The 24,785-nt window shown below is 41.6% G+C and overlaps 2 protein-coding genes across 2 annotated transcripts; both read right to left on the bottom strand.

The window, feature by feature from the left end:
- Window positions 1-4,016: 4,016 nt before the first annotated feature.
- Window positions 4,017-6,198, bottom strand: tmem70 (transmembrane protein 70). The gene is made up of 3 exons (XM_055883365.1): window positions 5,867-6,198; window positions 5,367-5,478; window positions 4,017-5,252 (listed from the first exon to the last, which is right to left on the bottom strand). Exons 1-3 carry the CDS (start codon window positions 6,047-6,049, stop codon window positions 4,804-4,806), a joined length of 744 nt encoding a protein of 247 aa, XP_055739340.1. The 5' UTR covers window positions 6,050-6,198; the 3' UTR covers window positions 4,017-4,803.
- A 13,939-nt stretch (window positions 6,199-20,137) lies between these two features.
- LOC129824066 (retinol dehydrogenase 10-B-like) lies at window positions 20,138-23,272 on the bottom strand. Its single transcript, XM_055883363.1, has 6 exons — window positions 22,802-23,272; window positions 21,621-21,859; window positions 21,317-21,415; window positions 21,053-21,198; window positions 20,791-20,922; window positions 20,138-20,598 (listed from the first exon to the last, which is right to left on the bottom strand). The coding sequence occupies exons 1-6, from the start codon at window positions 23,079-23,081 to the stop codon at window positions 20,448-20,450; spliced, it is 1,047 nt and encodes a 348-aa protein (XP_055739338.1). The 5' UTR covers window positions 23,082-23,272; the 3' UTR covers window positions 20,138-20,447.
- Window positions 23,273-24,785: the final 1,513 nt, after the last annotated feature.

Here is a 24,785-nt window from a genome sequence, read left to right as displayed (position 1 = left end):
TCTCTATTGCACTCCACACAGCCCTTTCCAAACTGGACAAAAGGAACACCTACGTGAGAATGCTATTCATTCACTAAGCTCAGCGTTCAACATCATAGTGCCCTCAAAGCTCATCACTAAGCTAAGGATCCTGGGACTTAACACCTCCCTCTGCAACTGCATCCTGGACTTCCTGATGGGCCGTCCCCAGGTGGTGAGGGTAGGTAGCAACACATCTGCCACGCTGATCCTCAACACTGGAGCCCCTCAGGGGTGCGTTCTCAGTCCCCTCCTGTACTCTCTGTTCACCCACGACTGCGTGGCCAACACCATCATTAAGTTTGCAGACGACACAACAGTGGTAGACCTGATCACCGACAACAACAAGACAGCCTATAGGGAGGAGGTCAGAGACCTGGCCGGGTGGTGCCAGAATAACAACCTATCCGTCAACGTAACCAAGACTAAGGAGATGATGGTAGACTACAGGAAAAGGAGGACCGAGCACGCTCCCATTCTCATCGTCGAGGCTGTAGTGGAGCAGGTTAAGAGCTTCAAGTTCCTTGGTGTCCACATCACCAACAAACTAGAATGGTCCAAACACCCCAAGACAATTGTAAAGAGGGCACGACAAAGCCTATTCCTTCTCAGGAAACTAAAAAGATTTGGCATGGGTCCTCAGATCCTCAAAATGTTCTACAGCTGCAACATCGAGAGCATCCTGACTGGTTGCATCACTGCCTTGTACAGCAACTGCTCAGTCTCCGAACGCAAGGCACTACAGAGGGTAGTGCGTACGGCCCAGTACATCACTGGGGCTAAGCAGCCTGCCATCCAGGACCTCTACACCAGACGGTGTCAGAGGAAGGCCCTACAAATTTTCAAAGACCCCACCCACCCCAGTCATAGACTATTCTCTCTACTACCGCATGGCAAGCGGTACCGGAGGGCCAAGTCTAGGACCAAAAGGCTTCTCAACAGCTTTTACACCCAAGCCATAAGACTCCTGAACAGGTAATCAAATGGCTACCCGGACTATTTGCATTGTGTCCAACTCTTTACCCTGCTGCTACTCTCTGTTTACCATATATGCATAGTCACTTTAACCATACCTACATGTATATACTACCTCAATTAGCCCGACTAATCGGTGTCTGTATATAGCCTCGGTACTGTTATAGCCTCGCTACTGTATATAGCCTCGCTACTGTTATTATTCACTGTCTTTTTACTGTTGTTTATTATTTCCTTACTTATCTATTGTTCACCTAATACCTATTTTTTACTTAAAAATTGCACTGTTGGTTAGGGCCTATAAGTAAGCATTTCACTGTCTACACCTGTTGTATTCGGCGCACGTGTCAAATAAACTTTGATTTGATTTGATGTCAAAGCTGACGTGCATACCTTTATAACGTAGGTACATGACATAATGACGGCACGTACAATTTTGCGCTACACACGTAACACAGCATTCCTAGCCTAGCCCACAATGTCTGCTGTGTGGATCGAGCAGACAACAAGTTGAGCAGTCATTTGAAAGAGTAAGAACGTTTCAGCGAGACAACTCAATGGCGAAATCCATTAACGCCAAGATAATGGCATTCATTGCCCTTGACAATCAACCGTTCTCTGTCGTGGGTGATGTTGGCTTTCGCCGACTGGTCAAGCACCTGTACACCCTACCAAGTGCGCTATTTTTCAGATGTTGCCCTACCGGAGTTACACAGTAATTTCGTCACCACTATTAGCTTCATGACTGACATTTGGACCAGCGATATCAGCCCCATGAGCATGCCGAGTCTGACAGCAGTGGGTCGTCGAAGATTTCGTACTGGGGAAAGTCGTATTGTATGCTCATGAATGCGCTGGTTGTCATACCGCTGCTGCCATTTCAATGCCATTTGAGAACATGTTTGAAACTTGGAAACATGAACACACTAGCTAGTTCCATTCGAACAACTGACTCGAGAAATAAGCTCATCAACTGTGCCTGCAGCAGACGTGATACCCTCTGTCATGACACTGAAACACCTGCTCAACTAAACTACCGACAGTCTGTGAACAAGCGATTCGGTGGCATTCTCTCTTTACTGTGTCACCGCCATGCTCGATGCTATGTACAAGGACCGCTACGTCGATGCAGACAAGAAACAGGGTTTACATGAAATGTTACATACACAGCTGGACAATATGGAAACAGACACAGTGACAGTGCGCACTGAGGATGAGAGGCCATGGACAGAGAGCTGAAACTTCACTGCTTTACATGTATGATGAAATCCTGGTTGAGAATGAAACAACTGAACAAATGAACAACGAAACCGCAAAGCAAGTAAGTGAAAGAAATTGGTTTTGATTATGTTTTACTGGTAATGGGGACATACGTAAATGACAACAAAATAACTTTTTGGTCAGTGTGGCGTGTGTGTGTGCGTAACCTATATTTAACTAGGCAAGTCAGTTAAGAACTAATTCTTAATTAAAATGGCTGCCTATCCTGGCCAAACCCGGACTTAGCTGGGCCAATTGTGCGCCTCCCTATGGGACTCCCAATCACGGCCGGATGTGATACATCCTGGATTCGAACCAGGGACTGTAGTGATGCTTCTTGCACTGAGATGCAGTGCTTTAGACCGCCTTGTCCATGTGTGTGTTAACGATTTAACTGTAGTAGAATGCTTAAAAGGCAGCTAACATTTTAAATATTGGTATTGTTTTTTTTGGCAAGGAAAATATTGGCTATCGGTATCTGCCAAAAATGTAATATCGATGCATCACAAGTCAACAGCGTCACGAACTTTACCCAGTACCAGAATATTTTTACCAAAAACCTGGTTGCCTCTGCTAGGAGTCTGAAACTTGGCCACAAGTGGATCTTCCAGCAAGACAATAACCACAAGCACACATCAACATTCACAAAGAAATGGTTAATTGACCACAAATCAACATTTTGCAATGGCCATCTCAGTCTCGGGACTTGAACCCCATTGAAAACCTGTAGTTTGAATTGAACAGGGCAGTCCATAATCGCAGACGAGGGATATCAAGGATCTGGAAAGATTATGTATGGAGGAATGATCTAAGATCACTCCCAATGTGTTCTCCAATCTCATAAAACATTTTAGAAAATGGCTCAGTGCGGTTATCCTCAGAAGATGAGGTATTGAAAGGAATTGAAAACAGAGGTGTCAATCATTTTGACCCCTATATTTTTGGGAAAAAACAAATATTTCTTGTTTAACAAAATCTCTTTCTCTGTGCAATTGTATTAGGATAAAATAATATAATTGTACTTTTTTTGTTTGTTGCATAAAATATAGCTCAGTATTTGTTATATTTTATACAGTCTTTTTTTCTCATCTTTATTTAATTTAAAAAATGTATTTATTTAACTAGGCATGTTAGTTAAGAACAAATTATTATTTTCAATGACGGCCTAGGAACAGTGGGTTAACTGCCTTGTTCAGGGGCAGATTGACAGATTTTTACCTAGTCAGCTCGGGGATTCGATTTTGCAACCTTCCGGTTACTAGTCCAACGCTCTAACCACTAGGCTACATGCCGCCTTTGAGTTATCAAGGGTGCCAATCATTTTGGACCCGACAATATTTTTACAATACATAAAATGTAGTTTTCCACAGTAAGAACTGTCCTCACTTTTGATAACCCACCATATGCCCTGAGATAAAAGGGAAAGGTATCATGTAGGGATTCTGCAAAGAGGTATAGAGTCTCTGTCACTCACACGCAACCACCAGAAGTTAAATTAAACAGCATACAATTTCTAAAAGCTGGACTAGATGATCGATATCAATCTTAGTTTTCTGACACATACCTCCTTTGAGAATGTTAAATATTTTCAGATTCCGGCAAAAGTAATCTGTCTCGGAAAATTCGATGTACTTCCAATTCTTATACCAGACACATACCTGGAAACCAATGTGGCTCGACTGGAAGTTAAACTAAAGGATAGTGTGTTAGCTACGGGTTAGGTCCAAGGCTGTTTGAACTGTCAAGAATGCAACAAGACTAGAAAGTGTTTACAATGTATATTGAAAAATAAATCAACTTAAATTCTCACATGAAATCACTGAGTAGGTAACTGCAAATACTGTCATTCCATTGTTGCAGGGTGACATTGTCAGAAAATTTATACATTGCCCCTGGTAAAAGTGTCAGATTAAATATAGCAAACACAACTTCCAGACACCTAGTATTTCTGGTATTACCTTACTAGATGTATCTAAATGTTATAAAAAGTTGTATATTCTTCTCTATTTGGTCACACTAGATAAGTACATGGAAAGTACTGTCCATCCTACCATGCCAAGTATACCAGGCTTTGATCGCTTTGCTTTTCAGAAACTATCTCTGTCCATAAGCAGCCAAAACACTTAAAACAATAACCAGGATTTGAAACAGCATGGTAATTATTGCAACTGAAATTGAAAGATACTCAATGGCTTGATTGACTGCTAGTCTCCTGCAATATACAAACTGCTAGACAGTGCCCAAACCATAAGTAGGAACTTGTAATTTTTCCATCAGAAAATTGGCAGTGTTTTTCTGAAGAGAGGCATTGTTTGAAGCAGGGAAAAAAAAAAAAAAAAAAAACCAGTCATATCAGGTGAAATGTACTTTTCCAGCAATGACATAGATTTGTTCATTTTTTTTTTAACCATAATACTACATCACCTCTTCCTAGTCACCAACATTTCAATGGTTCTCTTTAATATGCTATTGCGACTACACTTTAAGTTAGTCGTACACACACACCATTCAGCAGTTTAGACTGCTATTGGCATTATCTATAGAAATCGATTAACTTTTATTTGGATTATCATCCAAGTCTTCCGTATCAAATGAAAAGGGCTTATCGTAACCCATGAGGTGATTATAGTCATGAGGAAGTGGGAACAGCATTGGGTTCACAAGCATCGACTTCTTGTCGGCATAGAATGTGGTTAACATTTTGCTGACACTTGGTATCTTGACCTCACTCTGACGGAACACAGTCTTTTTCTCCATCAGGAGGACATTGTAAGTGACAGCTGTGTAAGTGTCAGTGTCCTGGTTGTGGTACAGGCGGACCACATAGCCTTTGGTGATGATGTGGAGGAGGATGGGAGTCAGGAATGTAAAGAAACCGATGACACCGCAGAAGGCACCTTTCAGCACCAGACTCTGAACACCGATGCCCGTCTGCAGAAGGATGTATGGCATCACGCATAGGCTGGCCCCGCTACTGGTGTAGGAGAACATCTTCACACCTGCAACAAAGACAGAAAATACAGTATTATTAAAAAGGTGCAATTTATGTTTAGTTATGCAGTGATATCACCGATGTTGATGATGGTAATAATGAGATGATAATAAAGTAATACCTCGAACAGCGTTGCCGAGGCTCCCTGAATAGATCAGCTTCCCCTCTTCAGAGTGGCAGGTGGAGGATGTAGACAAGTTGCGGACCATCCGCTGTATAGATGCTAACTGTACCTGGGCAGAGATGGACACAAATGGGAAACTATTTATTTCCATTCAATGTCTGCTACAATTTATAACAAAGAATGTATCCCTTTAAATAACCTCCATTTAAGAATTACCTTTTAGAATGAGGTCTTGAAGAAATGGTTATAATATTGCATCATTCAATCATGCACAGGAGTTGTCGATATTAATTGAATACCTAATGCACTTTAAAAGTTAACGCACTGGCCTGTTCAACCAGCAGTAATTGATAAATTATCGAACGCAGAGCCAATAACTAGGTAGTCAGCTAGCGAACATGACACTTTTTCCATATGAAATTATGTCTAATAGGACATATATGCATTGAATGGAAGTAGCTGATACATTTGAGAGAGAAAGGAATAAAGCCACATACCTTGTTAGACGCATCATTGAGAAACGACCTTTTGACAGTGTGATACAATTGCTCTCGGGTCTTCAATGGCAGCCTTCTGCACGCGTGAGAAGCAGGCCTCCCATATCGGAGGGCAGCAAATTGGATTCTAAACGTTTGCGAAATACCAGTACGTAATCCACGTGCAAAGTAAAGCTGAAACATTCTAAAATAATAAAGTTAAGCCGCCTTGGCTAGCTTCTTTGCTAACTATCTAGCTAGCTAGCTAACTGAAACTAGCATACACAACAGAAGCCTACAAACCCAACCCACTTTCTTATTCTGTGGGAAAGGCTATACCGACACGGGACCATAGAAACCCCTAGTGGCCAGAAGGCCGCACCATTTTAATGTAGTCAACTGGGTGGGACTTCCAACTTCATTGGCTATCCCTCCTGGTGACCCTCATGTCCAACCGGGTCATCAGAAGAGATCAGGCGATCGTGATTAAGAAAATTGACTACTTAAAAATAGAGATAGATCAATGGCGCTATCCGGGATGAAGGAAGATGGCAGAAGTGGATGCTGAGTTCGAATCAAGCAGCGCGTTGAACAAAGTTGGTGAAGACGAATGTTCTGAATGGACAACAGTAGTATCGAAAACTGGAACAAAAAGGAAATTGATAAGTGTGTGAAATGATAATGAATCGCTTCTTGTTGGATGCCTTTGTTCGGTAAGAATGCATATTTGAGAGGCCCGTTTGAGGTGTCAAATGGTGAAGTATGCGCTGGGAAAAGTGGAGTCTGTCAGAGTGACTAGGAGTGGTCTTATTTTGATTAATTGTATTTCTGAAGAACATAGAAAGATTGCAGTGATCCTCAAAAGAATCTGGACAACAGAAGTTTTGTGTTTTGAACTTCGGAATAGAGCACCCGTCAACGAAGTCATCTCAATCTCGGGCGTGACGACAGATGTTCAGGTTGAATACACGAAGAGAATTCCTGGTGTGGTTGATATCCGGCATCTGACTCGCTTTTTAAATAAAGAAAAAAGTCGGTCGGTCCTGTTGTTTTTTGTTAAAGAGAAGATACCTACACATTTGAAGCTTGGTTATGTAATATATACTGTAAGAGCTTTTGTCCCCAAACCATTGCAGGTAAGAATTGTAAATGATTTGGCCATGTTTCAAGTGTGTGCAGATGGACAGAGTCTACTGAAGAACGGTGTGTAGAGTGTCTACTGAAGAACGGTGTGTAGAGTGCCCTGTAACGGTGAAGGAGATTGAGGTGGCAAAAGTTAGAGCGGTCAATCGAATCTCGTATGTGGAGCTGATTAAAATAATTGAGAAAACAAGTGATGCTATTGAAGATATGGTAGTGGACGCACCACAGCCTATAGTAAATGTTTACTGCCAGTCAAAAGATACCCTGTGTGTTAAAAAGGTGGATTTCATTGTCACAGTTATGAACTGAACGGCACAAGTCTCAAAGAAGTCTAAGAAACTGGACATTATTGTGGCTGCGGCAGAAAAGTTTTTTGGACTTAAGGATTTTACATCTGAAGACTTGCAAGGGGTACTGCTGCCGGAAGACCCGCCCTCCCAGATTCCCCTTGAGCCTGTAGGGATCAGATCTGTTTTATTTTTATTATTATTATTATGAATTCTTATATATTTAAGAAATATATTTTACCCCCTTTTCCCCCCATTTTCGTGATATCCAATTGGTAGTTACGATCTTGTCTCATCTTTCAACTCTCCAGCGGACTCGGGAGAGGCGAAGGTCGAGAGCCATGCGTCCTCCAAAACATAACCTACCAAGCTGCACTGTGTCTTGACACACCGCTCGCTTAACCCGGAAGCCAGCCGCAGCAATGTGTCAGAGGAAACACAGTCCAACTGACAAACGAAGTCAGCTTGCAGGCGACTGGCCCTGTTTTATTAAACTAAACCAAACAAGAAAAGTTGTGGTTTATTTTATTTTATTTCTTTTTGGGGGGGTAGTATGGTAGTTTGTTCCATTTTTTGGGAATCGTGTTTCCATCCCGCACAGTAGGTGGCGGGATGCACATTAAATTGTGCGATCGCTAATACAGTGCATTCGGGAAGTATTCAGACCCCTTGACTTTAGCCTTATTCTAAAATGGATTGATTTCTTGTTTTCTGTGATGTGTAGGCTGGGAGTCGGGAAGCAAGTACAGGGAGTGAAAATGTTATAATAAATAAAACATGGAACAAACAAGAAACACGAATAGCGTACAGACATGACACAGAAACAATAACGCCTGAGGGAAGAACCAAGGTTAGTGACAGATATAGGGGAGGTAATCAGGAAGGTTATGGAGTCCAGGTGAATCTCATGAGGTGCAGGTGCACGTAACGATGGTGGCAGGTGTGCCTAATAATCTGGCGATGTTGAGCGCCGGACAGGGGGAGCAGGAGTACACGTGACATTTTCCCTCATCAATCTACACTCAATACCCCATAAGGACGAAGCGAAAACAGTTATGACATTTTTGCTAATTTATAAAAAAAAAAAAAGACAGAAATACCATATTTACATAAGTATTCAGGCCTTTTGCTATGAGACTTGAAATTGAGCTCAGGTGCATCCTGTTTCCATTGATCATCCTTGAGATGTTTCTACAACTTGATTGGAGTCCACCTATGATAAAGTCAATTGATTTGACAATATTCTATATAAGGTCCCACAGTTGACAGTGCATGTCAGAGCAAAAAGCAAGATATGAGGTCAAAGGAATTGTCCGTAGAGTTCCGAGACAGGATTGCGTTGAGGCAGAGACATGGAGAACAGTACCAAAACATTTCTGAAGCATTGAAGGTCCCCAAAAATACAGTGGTCTCCATCATTCTTAAGTGGAAGAAGTTTGGAACCACCAAGACTCTTCCTAGAGCTGGCCGCCCGGCCAAACTAAGCAATCGGGGCAGGGCCTTGGTCGGGGAGGTGACCAAGAACCCGATGGTCACTCTGATAGGACTCCAGAGTTCCTCTGTGGAGATGGCAGAACCTTCCAGAAGGACAACCATCTCTGCAGCAATCCTCCAATCAGGCCTTTATGCTAGAGTGCCAGAAGAAGCCACTCCTCAGTAAAAGGCACATGACAGCCGGCTTGGAGTTTGCCCAAAGGCACCTAAATGACTCCCAGACCATGAGAAACAAGATTCTCTGGTCTGATGAAACCAAGATTGAACTCTTTGGCCTGAATACCAAGCGTCACTTCTGGACGAAACCTGGCATCATCCCTACGGTGAAGCATGGTGGTGGCAACATCATGCTGTGGGGATGTTTTTCAGCGGCAGGGACTGGGAGACTAGTCAGGATCGAGGGAAAGATGAAAGGAGCAAAGTACAGAGAAGTCTCTGAACGTCCTTGAGTGGCCCAGCCAGAGCCCGGACTTGAAATCGATTGAACATCTCTGGAGAGACCTGAAAATAGCTGTGCAACGACACTCCCCATCCAACCTGAGCTTGAGAGGATCTGCAGAGAAGAATAGGAGAAACTATCCAAATACAAGTGTGCCAAGCATGTAGTGTCATACCCAAGAAAACCTGAGACTAATCGTTGCCAAAGATGCTTCAACAAAGTACTGAGTAAAGGGTCTGAATACTTATGTAAATATGATATTTATTTTTTATACATTAGAAAAATATCCAAGAACCAGTTTTTGCTTGGTAATTATGGGATATTGTGTGTAGATTGAGGGGGGAAAATACAATTTTATCAATTTCAGAATAAGGTTGTAACATAACAAAATGTAGAAAAAGTCAAGGTGTCTGAATACTTTCCGAATGCACTGTATATGGTTCGATCATCAGCATACATGGACACACATACTTCGTTAAATGCCAGTGGCAGGTCATTGATAAAAATAGAAAAGAGTAGAAGGCCTAGAGAGCTGTCCTGTGGTACACCACACTTTACATGTTTGACATTAGAGAAGCTTCCATTAAAGAAAACCCTCTGAGACCTATTAGATAGATATCTCTGAATCCATGATATGGCAGAGGTTGAAACGCCACAACATGTTTTCTCAACAACAGGTTATGGTCAACAATATCAAAGGCTGCACTGAATCTAACAGTACAGCTGCCACAATCTATTTATTATCAAATTATACATTTCTTACAACCAATCATCAGTCATTTGTGTCATTGCAGTATATGTTGAGTGCCCTTCTCTATAAGCATGCTGAAAGCCTGTTGTTAATTTGTTTACCGAGAAGTAGCATTGTATTTGGTCAAACACAATTTTTCCAACAGTTTGCTAAGAGCTGGAAGCAAGCTGATAGGTCTGCGTTTCGAACCAGTAAAGCCCGCTTTACCACTCTTGGGTAGCGGAATGACTTTGGCTTCCCTCCAGGCCTGACGAAAAAGACTTTCCTCTAGGCTCAGATTAAAGATTTGACAGATGGCTATAGTCAGCTACCATCCTCTGTAGCTTTCCATCTAAGTTGTCAATGTCAGGAGGTTCGTTATTATTGATCGATAACAATAATTTTCCCACCTCTCCCACACTAACTTTACAAAATTCAAACGTGCAATGTTTTCGTTCATTATTATTTTTTTTAATGCATGAGTACGATGGCTCACTTTTCGTTGTTGGTATTTCCTGCCTGAGTTTGCCCACTTTGCCAATGAAGTGATCATTAAAATATTTGGCAACATCAACTGGTTTTGTGATGAATAAGCCATCTGATTCGATGAAAGATGGAATTGAATTTGTCTTTCTGCCCGTAATTAAATTTAAAGTACTCCAAATATTTTTTCCATCATTCTTTATATCATTAATCTTGGCTTCATAATACAGTTTCTTCTTGTTGTTGTTGAGTTTAGTCACATAATTTCTCAAGTTGCAGTAAGTCAGCCAGTCAGTTGTGCAGCCAGACTTATTAGCCACTCCTTTTGCTCCATCTCTTTCAGCCATACAGTTATTCAAATTCCTCATCAATCGCTGGGGCCTTAACAGTTCTAACAGTCAGTGTATTACCTGGTACATGTTTATCAATAATTGGAAGAAGCAATTTAATACATTCCACAAGTGCAGCATCTGGATGCTCCTTATTAATCACATCAGACCAACAAATATTTTTAACATCATACAAAATCATTTGTATGATCTGTTATACACTATTTTAGGCCCAGCTTTTGGAACTTTGTCTGTCCTAGATATAGCCACTATATTGCAATCACTGCATCCAATGGGTACGGATACAGCTTTAAAAACAAAGTTCTACAGTATTAGTAAAAATGTGGATGATCTTGTTCCTGTAGTGTTTTTAAACACCCTGGTAGGTTGATTAATAACCTGAACCAGATTACAGGCACTGGTTACAGTGAGACACTTCCTCTTGAGCGGACAGCTTGATGAAAACCAGTCAATATTCACTTCCCCTAGAAAGTAGAAAAGGCTTTAGATGTGCCAGGTGAACCGACAACCACAACACTACAATAACAATTGACATAAGTTCTTCTCTAAGCATTACAGGGATATGGCTCTGAATCAAATCAAATCAATTTATATAGCCCCTTTTACATCAGCCAATGTCACAAAGTGCATACAGAAACCCAGCCTAAAACCCCAAACAGCAAGCAATGCAAATGTAGAAGCACGGTGGCTAGGAAAAACTCCCTAGAAAGACAGGAACCTAGGAAGAAACCTAGAGAGGAACCAGGCTCTGAGGGGGGGCCAGTCCTCTTCTGGCTGTACAGCAACACCTCCCCCATAAGCATTCCTTTCTCTTCTATAGATGTTATATCCTTGTATTGCTACTAATGTATCATGAAATTAATTATCTAAGTGAGTCTCAGAAATGGCTAATACAGTGGCTTGCGAAAGTATTCACCCCCGTGGCATTTTTCCTATTTTGTTGCCTTACAACCTGGAATTAAAATAGATTTTTTGGGGGTTTATATCATTTGATTTACACAACATGCCTACCACGTTGAAGATACAAAATATTTTTTATTGTGAAACAAACAAGAAATAAGACAAATAAACAGAACTTGAGCGTGCATAACTATTCACCCCCCCAAAGTCAATACTTTGTAGAGCCACCTTTTGCAGCAATTACAGCTGCAAGTCTCTGGGGGTATGTCTCTATCAGCTTGGCACATCTAGCCCATTCTTCAAGGCAAAACTGCTCCAGCTCCTTCAAGTTAGATGGGTTCCGCTGGTGTACAGCAATCTTTAAATCATACCACAGATTCTCAATTGGATTGAGGTCTGGGCTTTGACTAGGCCATTCCAAGACATTTAAATGTTTCCCTTTAAACCACTCAAGTGTTGCTTTAGCAGGGTCAAATGCTTAGGGTCATTATCCTGCTGGAAAGTGAACCTCCATCCCAGTCTAAAATCTCTGGAAGACTGAAACAGGTTTCATCCATCATTCCTTCAATTCTGACCAGTTTCTCAGTCCCTGCCGATGGAAAAACATCCCCGGCAGGGACAGCATGATGCTGCCACCACCATCCTTCACTGTGGGGACGATGTTCTTGGGGTGATGAAAGGTGTTGAGTTTCTGCCAGGCATAGCTTTTTCCTTGAAGGCCAAAAAGCTCAATTTTAGTCTCATCATACCTTCTTCCATATGTTCGGGTAGTCTGCCACATGCCTTTTGGCGAACACCAAACGTGTTTGCTTATTTTTTTCTTTAAGCAATGGCTTTTTTTCTGGCCACTCTTCCATAAAGCCCAGCTCTATGGAGTGTATGGCTGAAAGTGGTCCTATGGACAGATACTCCAATCTCCGTTGTGGAGCATTGCACGTCCTTCAGGGTTATCTTGGTCTCTTTATTGCCTCTCTGATTTAATGCCCTCCTTGCCTGGTCCGTGAGTTTTGGTAGGCGGCCCTCTCTTGGCAAGTTTGTTGTGGTGCCATGTTCTTTACATTTTTTATAATGGATTTAACGGTGCTCCGTGGGATGTTCAAAGTTTCGGATATTTTTTATAACCCAACCCTGATCTGTACTTCTCCACAATTTTGTTCCTGACCTGATTTGGAGCGCTCCTTGGTCTTCATGGTGCCGCTTGCTTGGTGGTGCCCCTTGCTTAGTGGTGTTGCAGACTCTGGGGCCTTTCAAAACAAGTGTATTTATATACTGAGATCATGTGAGACTTAGATTGCACACAGGTGGACTTTATTTAACTAATTATGTGACTTCTGAAGGTAATTGGTTGTACCAGATCTTATTTAGGGGCTTCATAGCAAAGGGGGTGAATACATATGCGCCTTTCCGTTTTTTTATATATATATATATTTTTTGAAGCAAGTTATTTTTTCATTTCACTTCACCAATTTGGAATATTTTGTATATGTCCATTACATGAAATCCAAATAAAAATCTATTTAAATTACAGGTTGTAATGCAACAAAATAGGAAAAATGCCAAGGGGGATGAATATTTTTGCAGGGCACTGTATATGAATGTTATTTGATGTTAGCAAGTTCTTGATTTCATGAACCTTATTTCTATGGCTACATATCTTAATAAGGGCTATTTTCATCCCTTTCCTGGGTAGCTTATCAGAGATAGACATAACATGGAAAAGAGCAAACAAAGCAAGAGAAACAAATTTACATTCAGCAGTCCATTAATCAGCTGGTATGTGTGTGCGTGTGCTGTAGGGTTGAAGCTACTAACCCCTAGGCTTGGCTCTCTCATCCCTTCCAGACTTTTGGGAAGGAGGGTGGACAATGAGCCTGTCATAGTGGATGTAAGGAATGTCCCTGCGCATTCTGGCAGCTTTCATGGCTGGGATCAGTTCTTTCCTCTTCTGGTGCACAGCTTCAGGATAGTCCTTGTTGAGGAAGATATATGTTTCTGTCTCTTTCCAGCTACCTTGTCTTTGAACCTCAGGAACTTGACAACTATCGGCATGGGCCTGTCACCTGGGCCGGAGGTGGGTTTCCCAGTCCTGTTGGCATGCTCCACCTCAATCTTCCTGTGGTCCATTTTCAGTTTCTCCAAGATAATTTCCTTCACTTTGTCCTCAGACTGTCCAGGTCTCATGTGGAAATTCTGCAATTCCGTCCATAACCATGTTGTTCCGCCTTGATTGTCCCTCAATATAATCTAATTTCTCCGTCATTGTTATCATGGATTCACATACAGAACTGATGTCCTCCCTTAATGACTTACTGATTTCTGTCATCTTGCCGTTCTCCTGTTTAAACTCATCGAGCTGACCCTGGGAGAACTGCAAATTGTTCTTCAGGTCCTGGACCACTGGTTAGTGTAACCGATGTGAAATGGCTAGCTAGGTAGCGGTGGTGCGCGCTAGCAGCCTTTCAGTCAGTGACGTCACTTGCTCTGAGACTTAAAGTAGTGGTTCCCCTTGCTCTGCAAGGGCCGCGGCCTTTGTGGAGCGATGGGTAACGATGCTTCGTGGGCGACCGTTGTTGATGTGTGCAGACGGTCCCTGGTTCGCGCCCGAGTCGGGGCGAGGGGACGCCATGAAGTTATACTGTTACATTAGGTCGTCCATTTTTTTGTTGACTCCATCAGTATTTGGACAAAACACTTGAAGCTATTTTATTGTTGTTGTAACAACTGCTTGTAGAACTCTTTTTGTTTGTTTAAAAGATCCTTCACCTGTGATAGCGAAACAACACTGTCCTCAACGGTACTCCAGCCGGCTTTGGTCTTTGTCATGGTAATAACTATAGGTTACACTGTTACTCCTCGCAGTTCCAGACAGGGCAGGTCACAGGGAAGATTAAAAACAACAACAACAAACAGCAGGGGTCTAGCAGCCACAAGCCCGGGACAATCCGCGTCCCAGACACAAAGGCTAACCGTTTTACGGGCTGCGTTCAAGCCCTCAAGAAAACCCTGCTAGCTGCTAGGCTAGCTGCTACGCCAAACAGCTCCTCAGCAATTGATGCCAACCGTGTTGCAGGATCCAAACTCAAAAAGGTAGCTAGCTAGTAACCAAACCTTTTTTAAAGACTTTTAAAAACAACAAACCGAGCTCTTCCTCGTTCTGTGTTCAACAGGAAGGGCCAAAACAGCTAATCTCCAAACCTTAAGTAGTTAGACAAACTCTGTAACTTGATTCTTGGAAATGTAGTTTTTTAATACACGGTTTCCAACCATAGCTGGCAGACCGAACGAGTTGGCGCAATGTAAGACAGTCTCGTGTTCCAATTGTTTGTTTTCATAATGTGAATTGTTCCTGTTAACACTGAGGTGAAGAGCGGAATAATTGAAGCAATGAATCCGAGCCTCACGCTTATCACCTGTGGAATGTGGGTCTTCCAGCGAGGCACGGATTTCATTGGCCTTGTCAGGCGTGCATTTAGATTTTTCAGCCTAAGTTCCGATAGTATGTTGTACAGAAGTTGACTGACTGAAAGGGAACTTGACTTTAAACATCATTCACTTTTGTGAAAACTGGTCCAGCCACTTGGTAGCTAGCTATCATTAGTTCAAATAAAGAAAAATGATGTACTAATATGAAAGTGCAATTGTAAACTATATATTATAAACCCACAGACACGCCTGGTGACCAAATTGATGTTGTATGTTGTGCAGCTGAGAGTCGAGTGTGGAGACAAATGAATTCAGTTCAAGCAGTCGTCCTGAGCAGCCGTTCCTAGCTAGCTAGTTTATATGCTGGGCTGGCTAGCTGGAAACAACAGCACTGCAGCATGAAAGTCATGTTTATTTTGATGGGCGAGGGAGAATTAACCTGTAGTATTGGTCACCATCTGGATGTCCCCGTGACAGGCCAATTAGCTAACGTAACAAGCCGGCATGAACGACCATAGCAACAGTGTTGTATCGAGTATCTTTGCCGATGTGAGTTGCATCCCACTGGGCAGCAGTTGCGTCTCACCGGGCAGCTGTATGGTATCCACATACATAGGTTCGGTTTGCTCCTAGCAGAATGCGGCTAGGCGAAGTGATTGTCTTTGCTCGCATACTCCCTAAAGACCTTTGATTAAAAAATGAAGAAAAAACCCCAGGCAATATTACTGTTGTTTGTCCCTCTTGAGCTACCTTAGCAACAGCATAGCCAGAAACACTTCTAAGATAAATCAAGATATCTGTCATTCATTTTGACATTTTTTTGCAGAGGTCTTAGTCGCACAATTTTACGCCTAACTAAGATGTTGGTGCAGTATTTCTCAAGTTTAAAAAAACGCATGAAAACTAGTCGTCACTCTTTGAATAATAACAAACACTTCATGTTCCCACTCCTACTAGGAGTAGTACTGTAGACCAATCATAGATGAAGGGGCATAGACTTTGGCTACCGAACTTCGACTTACCTCAAAAAGAAATGTTGTGTGCACAAACAGCCCAAAAAAAACCTGCCGAAGACCAAATCATCACAAAATGTTGTCATTATATGTCACGACTTCTGCCGAAGTCGTTGCCTCTCCTTGTCCGGGCGGTGTTCGGCGGTCGACTTCACCGGTCTTCTAGCCATCATCGATCCATTTTTCATTTTCCATTGGTTTTGTCTTGTCTTCCCACACACCTGTTGTCAATCCCATTCATTACCTGTTGTGTATTTAACCCTCTGTTTCCCTTCATGTGTTTGTCAGAGATTGTTCGTTGTCAAGTGTTGTGTTAATTGTGTATAGGTGTGCGACGGGTCTTCGTACCCAGATTTGTTTTTAAATTTTTTCCGTGAGTGTTATGGAGCAGATTACTGGGACTTTAATTAAAGTACTCCATTCTACACTCTATTTGACTCTCCTGCGCCTGACTTCCTCTGCCACTTATACACGCCATTGTGACATTATATATGTGGAAAAAGTAGAAACCCGCACACTGCTCTTGGTAGTATCACTGCTCTTTATTAAGGTTTACGTATCGGCCTCAAGGCCTTCGTCAAAGCTTTTTTTTTGCACCTGCAACAAAGATAGCTCAGATGTGCGAGTGCCTTTTGAATGTTGAGTCATAATATATGCCCAAAATGTTTTGACTGGGAAGTATACGGTAAGCTGTAGACTATCACATGTCGCAGGCGGTAGCTAATGTGGCCAAGTTTCAAGTTAAGTTTTATTAGTCACACACATGGTATACACCGTCCAACAAAATGCTTACTTACAGGTTCCTTCTCGACAATGCAACAACAAAAAGAAATAACAAAAAATTGGCAGAGGCTATACGAAGACCATGCTCAGATAAGCACAGGGCAAAGTTATATTTAGAAGAAAAAAATGTACTTCCTTCCCGAGTTGTTGCGCTGCTGGGATGGTGTAAAACTAGGCTATACTGTATTACACACTGCAATGGATAGGCAATCCCAATCATGAGCCCTGCCCTGCCCTGCCCTTGCTGATGTAGGCCTAAAGCCTTTTGTACTTCCTAACCAATGGCTGTGCTGTGTACGGTGGCACTTCAGAAGGAGAGTCAAAGGTTTCTTCTGAAAATAATAGTTTATTTGTAAAATAAAAAGGCAATATCTATGTATGCGGACTAGGCCTATTGATGTCTTGTTCAGTTTGAGAGGGAGAGTGCGAACTGAATGCTGAACTATAGTCAATGAACAGAATTCTCACATTGGTGTTCCTCTTGGCCAAACGTGTTACGGCCGTGTGAATAGCGATGTAAATGTCATCTTCCTTGGATCTTTTGGAGCAGTAGGCAAATTGAAGTGGGTCCAGTGTGCCTGGCATGCTGGTCTTGATGGCCAACCTTTCATAATGACGGGTGAGTCATTTGGGAAGTCACCTTGTTTTTCTTGGACACTAGGACAATGGTGGTTTCCTTGACTATAGCCTGGGACAGGTTGAAGATGTCAAAGCTGACACCAGCCAGCTGGTCAGGGCACACTGAGGATATGGCCAGGGATGCCTTGCTGTCCCCAGTCCACCTGGCCGTGCTGCTGCTCCAGTTTCAACTGTTCTGCCTGCGGCTATGGAACCCTGACCTGTTCACTGGACGTGCCACCTGTCTCAGACCTGCTGTTTTCAACTCTCTAGAGACAGCAGGAGCGGTAGAGATACTCTTAATGATCGGCTATGAAAAGCCAACTGACATTTACTCCTGAGGTGCTGACTTGCTGCACCCTCGACAACTACTGTGATTATTATTATTTGACCATGCTGGTCATTTATGAACATTTGAACATTTTGGCCATGTTCTGTTATAATCTCCACCCGGCACAGCCAGAAGAGGACTGGCCACCCCTCATAGCCTGGTTCCTCTCTAGGTTTCGGCCTTTCTAGGGAGTTTTTCCTAGCCACCGTGCTTCTACACCTGCATTGCTTGCTGTTTGGGGTTTTAGGCTGGGTTTCTGTACAGCACTTTGAGATATCAGCTGATGTAAGAAGGGCTATATAAATAAATTTGATTTGGGCCATCATCTTTGTGAGTATTCACTCTTTTGAGAGTTTTCCTCACACCATCCTCGGAGAGCGAAAGTACCTGGTCGTTCGGAGCAGCGAACGTCTTCCTGGATGGCTCGGTATTGTCTGCCTCGAAGCGAGCACAGAATGTGTTAAGCTCGTCTGGGAGGAAGGCTTCAGTGGGCACCACACAGCTGGATTTGCCTTTGTAGTCCGTGATAGTTTGTAGTCCGTGCCACATCCATTTCGTGTCTGAGTTGTTGAACATCAATTCAAGTTTGATTTTGTATTGTCTTTTTACATCCCCAATGGAGCTCGTACCTGCTTGCCTTGAACACGCAGCGTGCCACCGAGTCATTGGGGTTTGTTCTGCTAACATTGAATGCTGCAGTATGGGCTCTCAGCATAGTACGGATATCGCTGTTCATCCAGGGTTTTTGGTTGGGGTATGTCCAGATTAACATTGTGGGTACAACATAATCAACACGTTTCCTAATGAAGCCTGTGACTGACGATGCATATTCCTCAATGTTGATGAATGAGTATTGGGTGGATGAATCTTTTAACATATTCCAATCAGTATTCTCAAAAGAGTCCTGCAACATTGCGTCTGCCTCGGCAGCACATGTATTGTTGGCTAGTGATTTTCACTGAAAATGTACAACTACGACATTAACGTCTGCATTTAAAAAAAGTCCCAACTTTGGCAAACAAGTTTCAAATTCTTGCTGAAGTTTACAGCCACAAGCAGAAACTAGCTACAGTAGCTGGGAAGGGACAACAAATAGGGTTTTGGAATAAATGCAGAAAATAAGGTCTGAGATGAACACAGGTTTAGGAGATCTTATACGTTTTGTTCTATGAGATAATTGCAGTCAGTAAACATGACCTTTATGAATTGTGAAGCCCTGTGATTTGTTTTTTATTAATACATAAATTCTTTAGAATTCACAAAAGTTAAGTTAGCTGATGAAGATTATCTCTGTGTTTACCACAGACCTTATTTTCAGCATTTATCCAAAAACACCATTAATTTTCCTCAATAGGCTTTATCCAACAAACCATGGCGAAGTTAGTGCCTAGAAAAAGATGACATTACTATTTCTCTCTATAGCTTCTTCCTTCTGTGCCAAGGTACACACAGGATTTCCTGCATGAGGCAGTAATATCACAATAAAATTCCTTGTTAGATATATGTACAAGTTCACAAATGTCAAAAATAAAATTTGATAATTGATCCTCAATCGTCAGCATTAAATATGCAAGCTATTTATAAGTTGCAATATTTTATTACCTATATTGTTTAATATTGAAAAGTTATGATTCAATAGCACAGCTCACTCATAAAATTGGTTCCCAGTTACTTAATCTCCCTACTGATAATCAGAGCTGCAAAATGTCCTTAGGCTTTTTCTGATGAATACAACCTCAGTCAAAGTTGTGTTTTTGTTGACTAATTAGGACAATCAAATGATGTAAGAAAACTGCAGTGGTTCATCTCACTGGAGTTCCAAGTGCAGAAGCTGTTGCATATGATACTTTGCATGTAGTTAGGACATAATACAGTTCTGAAAAAATAAAAATACTTGGAAAAATAGGTGAATGACTGCCATGGTAGATTAGTCTCTGTAAACCACAGTCCTCTGTCTATAGTTTTATGTCAAGGACTGATGAAGTCTTGAAAAGGTAATAATAGAAATAGTTATTCTGTTTAGGTTAGTGACAGTGCTGTCACATACTGCACATGTCTGCAGATGAGTATCTCACTGTTAATTGCTTAGCTTTTGTATCCCAAACAGATAAATTGCTTTCAGCTATGTCGTAGCCTGGAAGAATCCCCAGAAATGAACACACAAGTTATGCACACAGAGGCAGCATTCTAGGAAGTGTTCACATTCAAAAACATGTGGCACTTCTGAGTGAAAGGACTCTTTCCCAAAAATCTGTTTTCTAAATGAAGACATTCTACACAAAACTCATTTATACAATGCAAAATACAAAAAGCTATTTAATGACTCAAAGGCAACCAGAATAAGGCACTGCATGAGGAATGATCAAGCCGGCCACCATGGAACAAAGCGCGGGATAGGGATACACAGTGAGTGTCTACAAAACAATGACATTTACACATTTACTGTCAATTATTATGTTTAAAACAAATACAAAAACTGGTCTCAAGAAACCAAAAGAACCAATGTGAACCCTTAATAAAGTACACAGCATATGTAGTTTGTTCCAGAGGGACAATGTGGTAAACATCTCCACCTGATAAATCTGAGTTTCAAAGGGTATATGTAACATTATGTTTTCTCCAGTGGCAGCTGCTGGGTGGAAGGCAGCTTAGATTCATTGTTGTTCATAGCCTCCTTCCGGTGAGCCAGGAATGGGTACATGCATTTGTCTGCTCCAAGAAACTGGTACATGCAAACGATGGCGTCAAAGGGCAAGACACTGAAATAGCCAGGGATACAGAAATTAATAAATGATCAGTAAGCGTAAGCTCCCATGATATACATTTGATGGTGACACAATCCCTGCAAGAGGGGGGAAAATCAGAGAATATACAAGGATGTCATTAAGTTCACCTATAGAGTTGTTTGACAAAACCTGGGTATCTCAATATTCATGTCGTGTACTACTTACGTCTTCATGAAACTAACCATGTACATAATCCGAGGTGTACAGATCATGGGCTGGTCTGTTAGGATAGCCCTCATTGCCTGTTGCACACACTGCTCTGGCTTCAACGGAGGGAAGAGTGGGGCAATCTCTTTCCTGATGGGACAGAAGTAGTCATCAATTAGTTTGTAGTGTCTTTGCATGATTACATATTTGATGATGCCAAGAATAAATTTGCATTGTGTTCAGATTTGAATACACTTGTTAAATGTAACACTTTACCAACCTGATTTTACACCCTTTGAACATGTCAGTATCAACTAAGAAAGGACAGACCAGCGTCATTTTTATCCCGTCTTTCTCAGCTGCTTTCAGCTCGTGGCTGAGGGACTCATGAAAACCTATAGCACCAAACTTGCTGGCACAGTAGTCCTGGTAAAAGACAGAATTTGCGATAGATAATGGTTTGACCTGAGTTTTCAGATAAAAGACTCTGGTATACTGTAGGAAGGTATACTGTAGCTTTATCAGTGGAGAATATGCTGCTAACCTCAACACCAGCAGTGGTGAACAGACCCAGGGAGCTGGCTACCGTCACGATGTGCCCATGGTTCAGCTCAAGCATCTTGGGAACAAAAGCCTTGGTAGTCTGAAATTAAAAAACATGCCAAAAGAATTCTTACGGTAAGAATACAAACATTGCATGGCAAGTGACAATTGATATTATGGTGTAAAAATGTGTCCTAAGCAGATTTTCATATAGGTCTATCCCATCTCCTTTGGAAATACACTTCATTGTCACTGGACTAGTCCGTGTGAAACTAAGTGATCAGATTGAGTACAGTGCAACTGACCCAAAAGTGAGCATGGCAGTTGACCATCATGGTGCGCTCTAGGAGTTCATCTGGACACTCCAGCAGGTGACGTCCTGAGACCACCCCAGCATTGTTGATCAGGATATCAATGTTGCCCACTTCACGTTGCACCTTATCTGCAGTCAAGTACACCTCCTCTCTCTTGCTTACATCACACAGATAAGTGTAGACCTTGGGCTGAATCTGAGATACATCTCCCTCCTCACCATCCACTGAACCTGTAGAGCAGGGGAGATGGTCCCTGTCTGGTTTAGTGGAACAATATTTCAAGGTGCATTCCGTAACATTTGCAAACACAAACAGTACTTTATTTTGTGATATCCCTCAATCTTTAGGGTTCTGATGATGATGATTTATCACTCCAGTGTTAATCTGCTAAATTGTAATTACTCGATTTATTGCCTACCTCATGCCTTTTGCACACATTGTATATAGATTCTCTTTTTCTACCATGTTATTGACTTGTTTATTGTTTACTCCATGTGTAACTCTGTGTTGTTGTCTGTTCACACTGCTATGGTTTATCTTGGCCAGGTCGCAGTTGCAAATGAGAACTTGTTCTCAACTAGCCTACCTGGTTAAATAAAGGTGAAATAAAATAAAAAAATCTTTAGGGTTAAAGGAATTAGAATAGATACATATTTGACCATCATATAATTTGAAACTAAATAGTGCAGGCCTACCTAAGTGTCCTATGACAACACAATAACATGAATGGATTATGTCCTCGTTTTGGGGTTGTAATGTAAATCATAATATGAATCACAGGCTTTTATCTTTTTTGATCAAGAGGTCTACATTGAAAAGACCAACGCTGTAAATACTGGATTGCACTTTTAAAAGGGTAATTTAGCAGTTTCAGTAAAAAGCTGAGGGATGGGGCTGGATAAATGTAATCACTCAAATTCATTGAGCTAGGAATGCAAGGACCATCCATGATATCAACATTATAGTTTTAACCATGTTTTGATTCTATACAGTATTACTTTACATTTGGGATTATGACAACAGTTAAACTAAGCCCATGAAGCATGTAATGTATAAATTATATTATTCAATGTGTACATATTAATTTATAAGTCCAAACATTGATGTAGCAACTCATGATTTCCCCTTTAACAATAAAGTAGTATAATTTAATAAAGCAGCAGTTTGCCAACCTTCGGGATTCCTGTGGGTAATGTCGCTGTAGATTTGTCGCACCATCTCAGCAGTCTCCTCGTTACTTTCCCAATTTATGTCCCAAAGGATGACCGTAGCACCTCTTCGGGCAAACTCCTTGGCAAAGTGTCTTCCAAGACCGCTTCCTGCCCCAGTGATCACACAAACCTGACCCATTACATTCTTCTCTTTTGGACGCACGAGCCATCTCGTTCCAGCCAACACAAAAGTCCAGAGAACTTTGCACGACACCAAGCAGAATTCAACAAAGATATTCATCGTAAGCAACAAAATAAATATGCCTTCAGAAAGATTTCCTGACCGTGACAATTTCGATGAAAGATGAGACAACAAACTTGACTTTGATAGCCTATTGTGCTGCTGTTGTGCTAATTATTGCTAGTTGCTACTTTGTTGTGAGTACTAATGCTTGTTCACGAGGGTCAACTTGCACAAGGCACTGCGCATGATTCTTATTTTCTTCTTCTTGGAGTTTAACGGCGGTTGGCATACAAACACACACACACACATGTATATATATATATATATATATATATATATATATATATATATATATATATATATATATATACACACACATACATATAAATATATATTAATAAATATATAATAAATAAAAATAACAATTTAAATAAAAATAAACCACAAACAAACCCTACACTCATTAAAAACACTCTATCCCATTCCACCACTTTGCCCCATCAACTCCTGCACCATGCCAACGGCCTGGGAGGACGGGATACCACCACTCAACACACACTATAACTCTTCTGAAGTCAAATCTTGTATACCCAAATACTTCTCTGCAGCTGTCACCACAACATCTATTTTCTGTGATTTACGTTCCATTTCTGTGGTAACCACACACAACTATCACAAGTGCACTACAGGTTACCTTCACTGACTCATCTGCACCCAACTCCTTTCTCACCCACCCTGAAACCACAAATGATTCTGCCAAAAGCCAAGGATCCACTTTCTCCAAAAATGTTACTCCTACTAGACCAGATTTTTAACATGTCCACTGATGCCAGAGCTTTACCACACCTTCCACCTTACTTAACTCACGCTCATTCACTTCCATTTCACCTCCAGAGCTTGGTCTGGAACACAGCTCACTCTGTTTGCACTTGACACCAATCTTCTACAACACCCCATCTCCCTTTTTAATTGCCATATTCCTCAAATCCAACCTCTGCTTTCCTCATTCTCTTTGACCTCTTTTTTCCCCCTTGATTCCTCCTCAAAAATCCACCTTTTAGTGACCCTGTCCCAATATTCCTCTTCTCCCAACTTTGCTTGCAGCGCAGTGGCATCCCAACATAACTCCATCTCATAACCCTCACAAAAAATAATTATAATTTTTTAAAAAATTAAACACCAGCCCATTTCACTATTTAACCCTATCTAAGCTTACTCCAGGCCAACGGTCTGAGAGGATAGAACACTACCAGTCAACACCCTCTGCAAATCTTCAACAGTAAAACCTCGTAATCCCATGTACTTCTCTGCAGTTGCCACCACAACCTCTATTTTCTGTGACTTACATTCAATGTCTGCAGTACAGTTGACAACCATGGCTATGAATGCTAAGAAACCCACCTCACTCAAAACATATTCCACTTTTCTTCAACCTCACTCCTCTGACATCCAAGTGTAATGATTAAACCTTTCCTTATTGTTAGAAGACTAGCGTGTGCAAATCAGCCCCTCCTTCTTCCTAAAATCCTGCATGCAGGAAGTAAACAGAGAATTCTGAACCTTAGGTCCAAGTGTAAGGTACATCTATTGCTGTTGCATTATCATTCAATGATCACTAAAGTACTTCCCCTAAACACATCCCTGGGTTAATGCTTTGTATTATGTTGTGTTCATTTGACAACAGCCAGGGATTGACTGATTATCACTGAATTGAGAGCTCCCCGATGGACTTGGTTGGATGGTTCCTAGATAGGGCTACTA

Source organism: Salvelinus fontinalis, chromosome 26 (genome assembly GCF_029448725.1).
Source record: "Salvelinus fontinalis isolate EN_2023a chromosome 26, ASM2944872v1, whole genome shotgun sequence".
Classification (NCBI taxonomy): domain Eukaryota; kingdom Metazoa; phylum Chordata; class Actinopteri; order Salmoniformes; family Salmonidae; genus Salvelinus; species Salvelinus fontinalis.
The sequence above is the reverse complement of the archived record's forward strand: the minus strand, read 5'-3'. Positions and strand labels throughout refer to the sequence as shown.

Excerpts from the sequence above, each read along its gene's own strand:
- tmem70 (XM_055883365.1), bottom strand. The coding sequence starts at position 6,049 with ATGTTTCAGCTTTACTTTGCACGTGGATTACGTACTGGTATTTCGCAA. Across the intron at positions 5,479-5,866 it reads TCAATGATGCGTCTAACAAG|GTACAGTTAGCATCTATACA; the intron begins GTATGTGGCTTT and ends ATCTCTGCCCAG. Across the intron at positions 5,253-5,366 it reads CCTCGGCAACGCTGTTCGAG|GTGTGAAGATGTTCTCCTAC; the intron begins GTATTACTTTAT and ends TCTTTGTTGCAG.
- LOC129824066 (XM_055883363.1), bottom strand. The coding sequence starts at position 23,081 with ATGAATATCTTTGTTGAATTCTGCTTGGTGTCGTGCAAAGTTCTCTGG. Across the intron at positions 21,199-21,316 it reads TCACCACTGCTGGTGTTGAG|GACTACTGTGCCAGCAAGTT; the intron begins GTTAGCAGCATA and ends GTCTTTTACCAG. Across the intron at positions 20,923-21,052 it reads TTCAAAGGGTGTAAAATCAG|GAAAGAGATTGCCCCACTCT; the intron begins GTTGGTAAAGTG and ends CTGTCCCATCAG.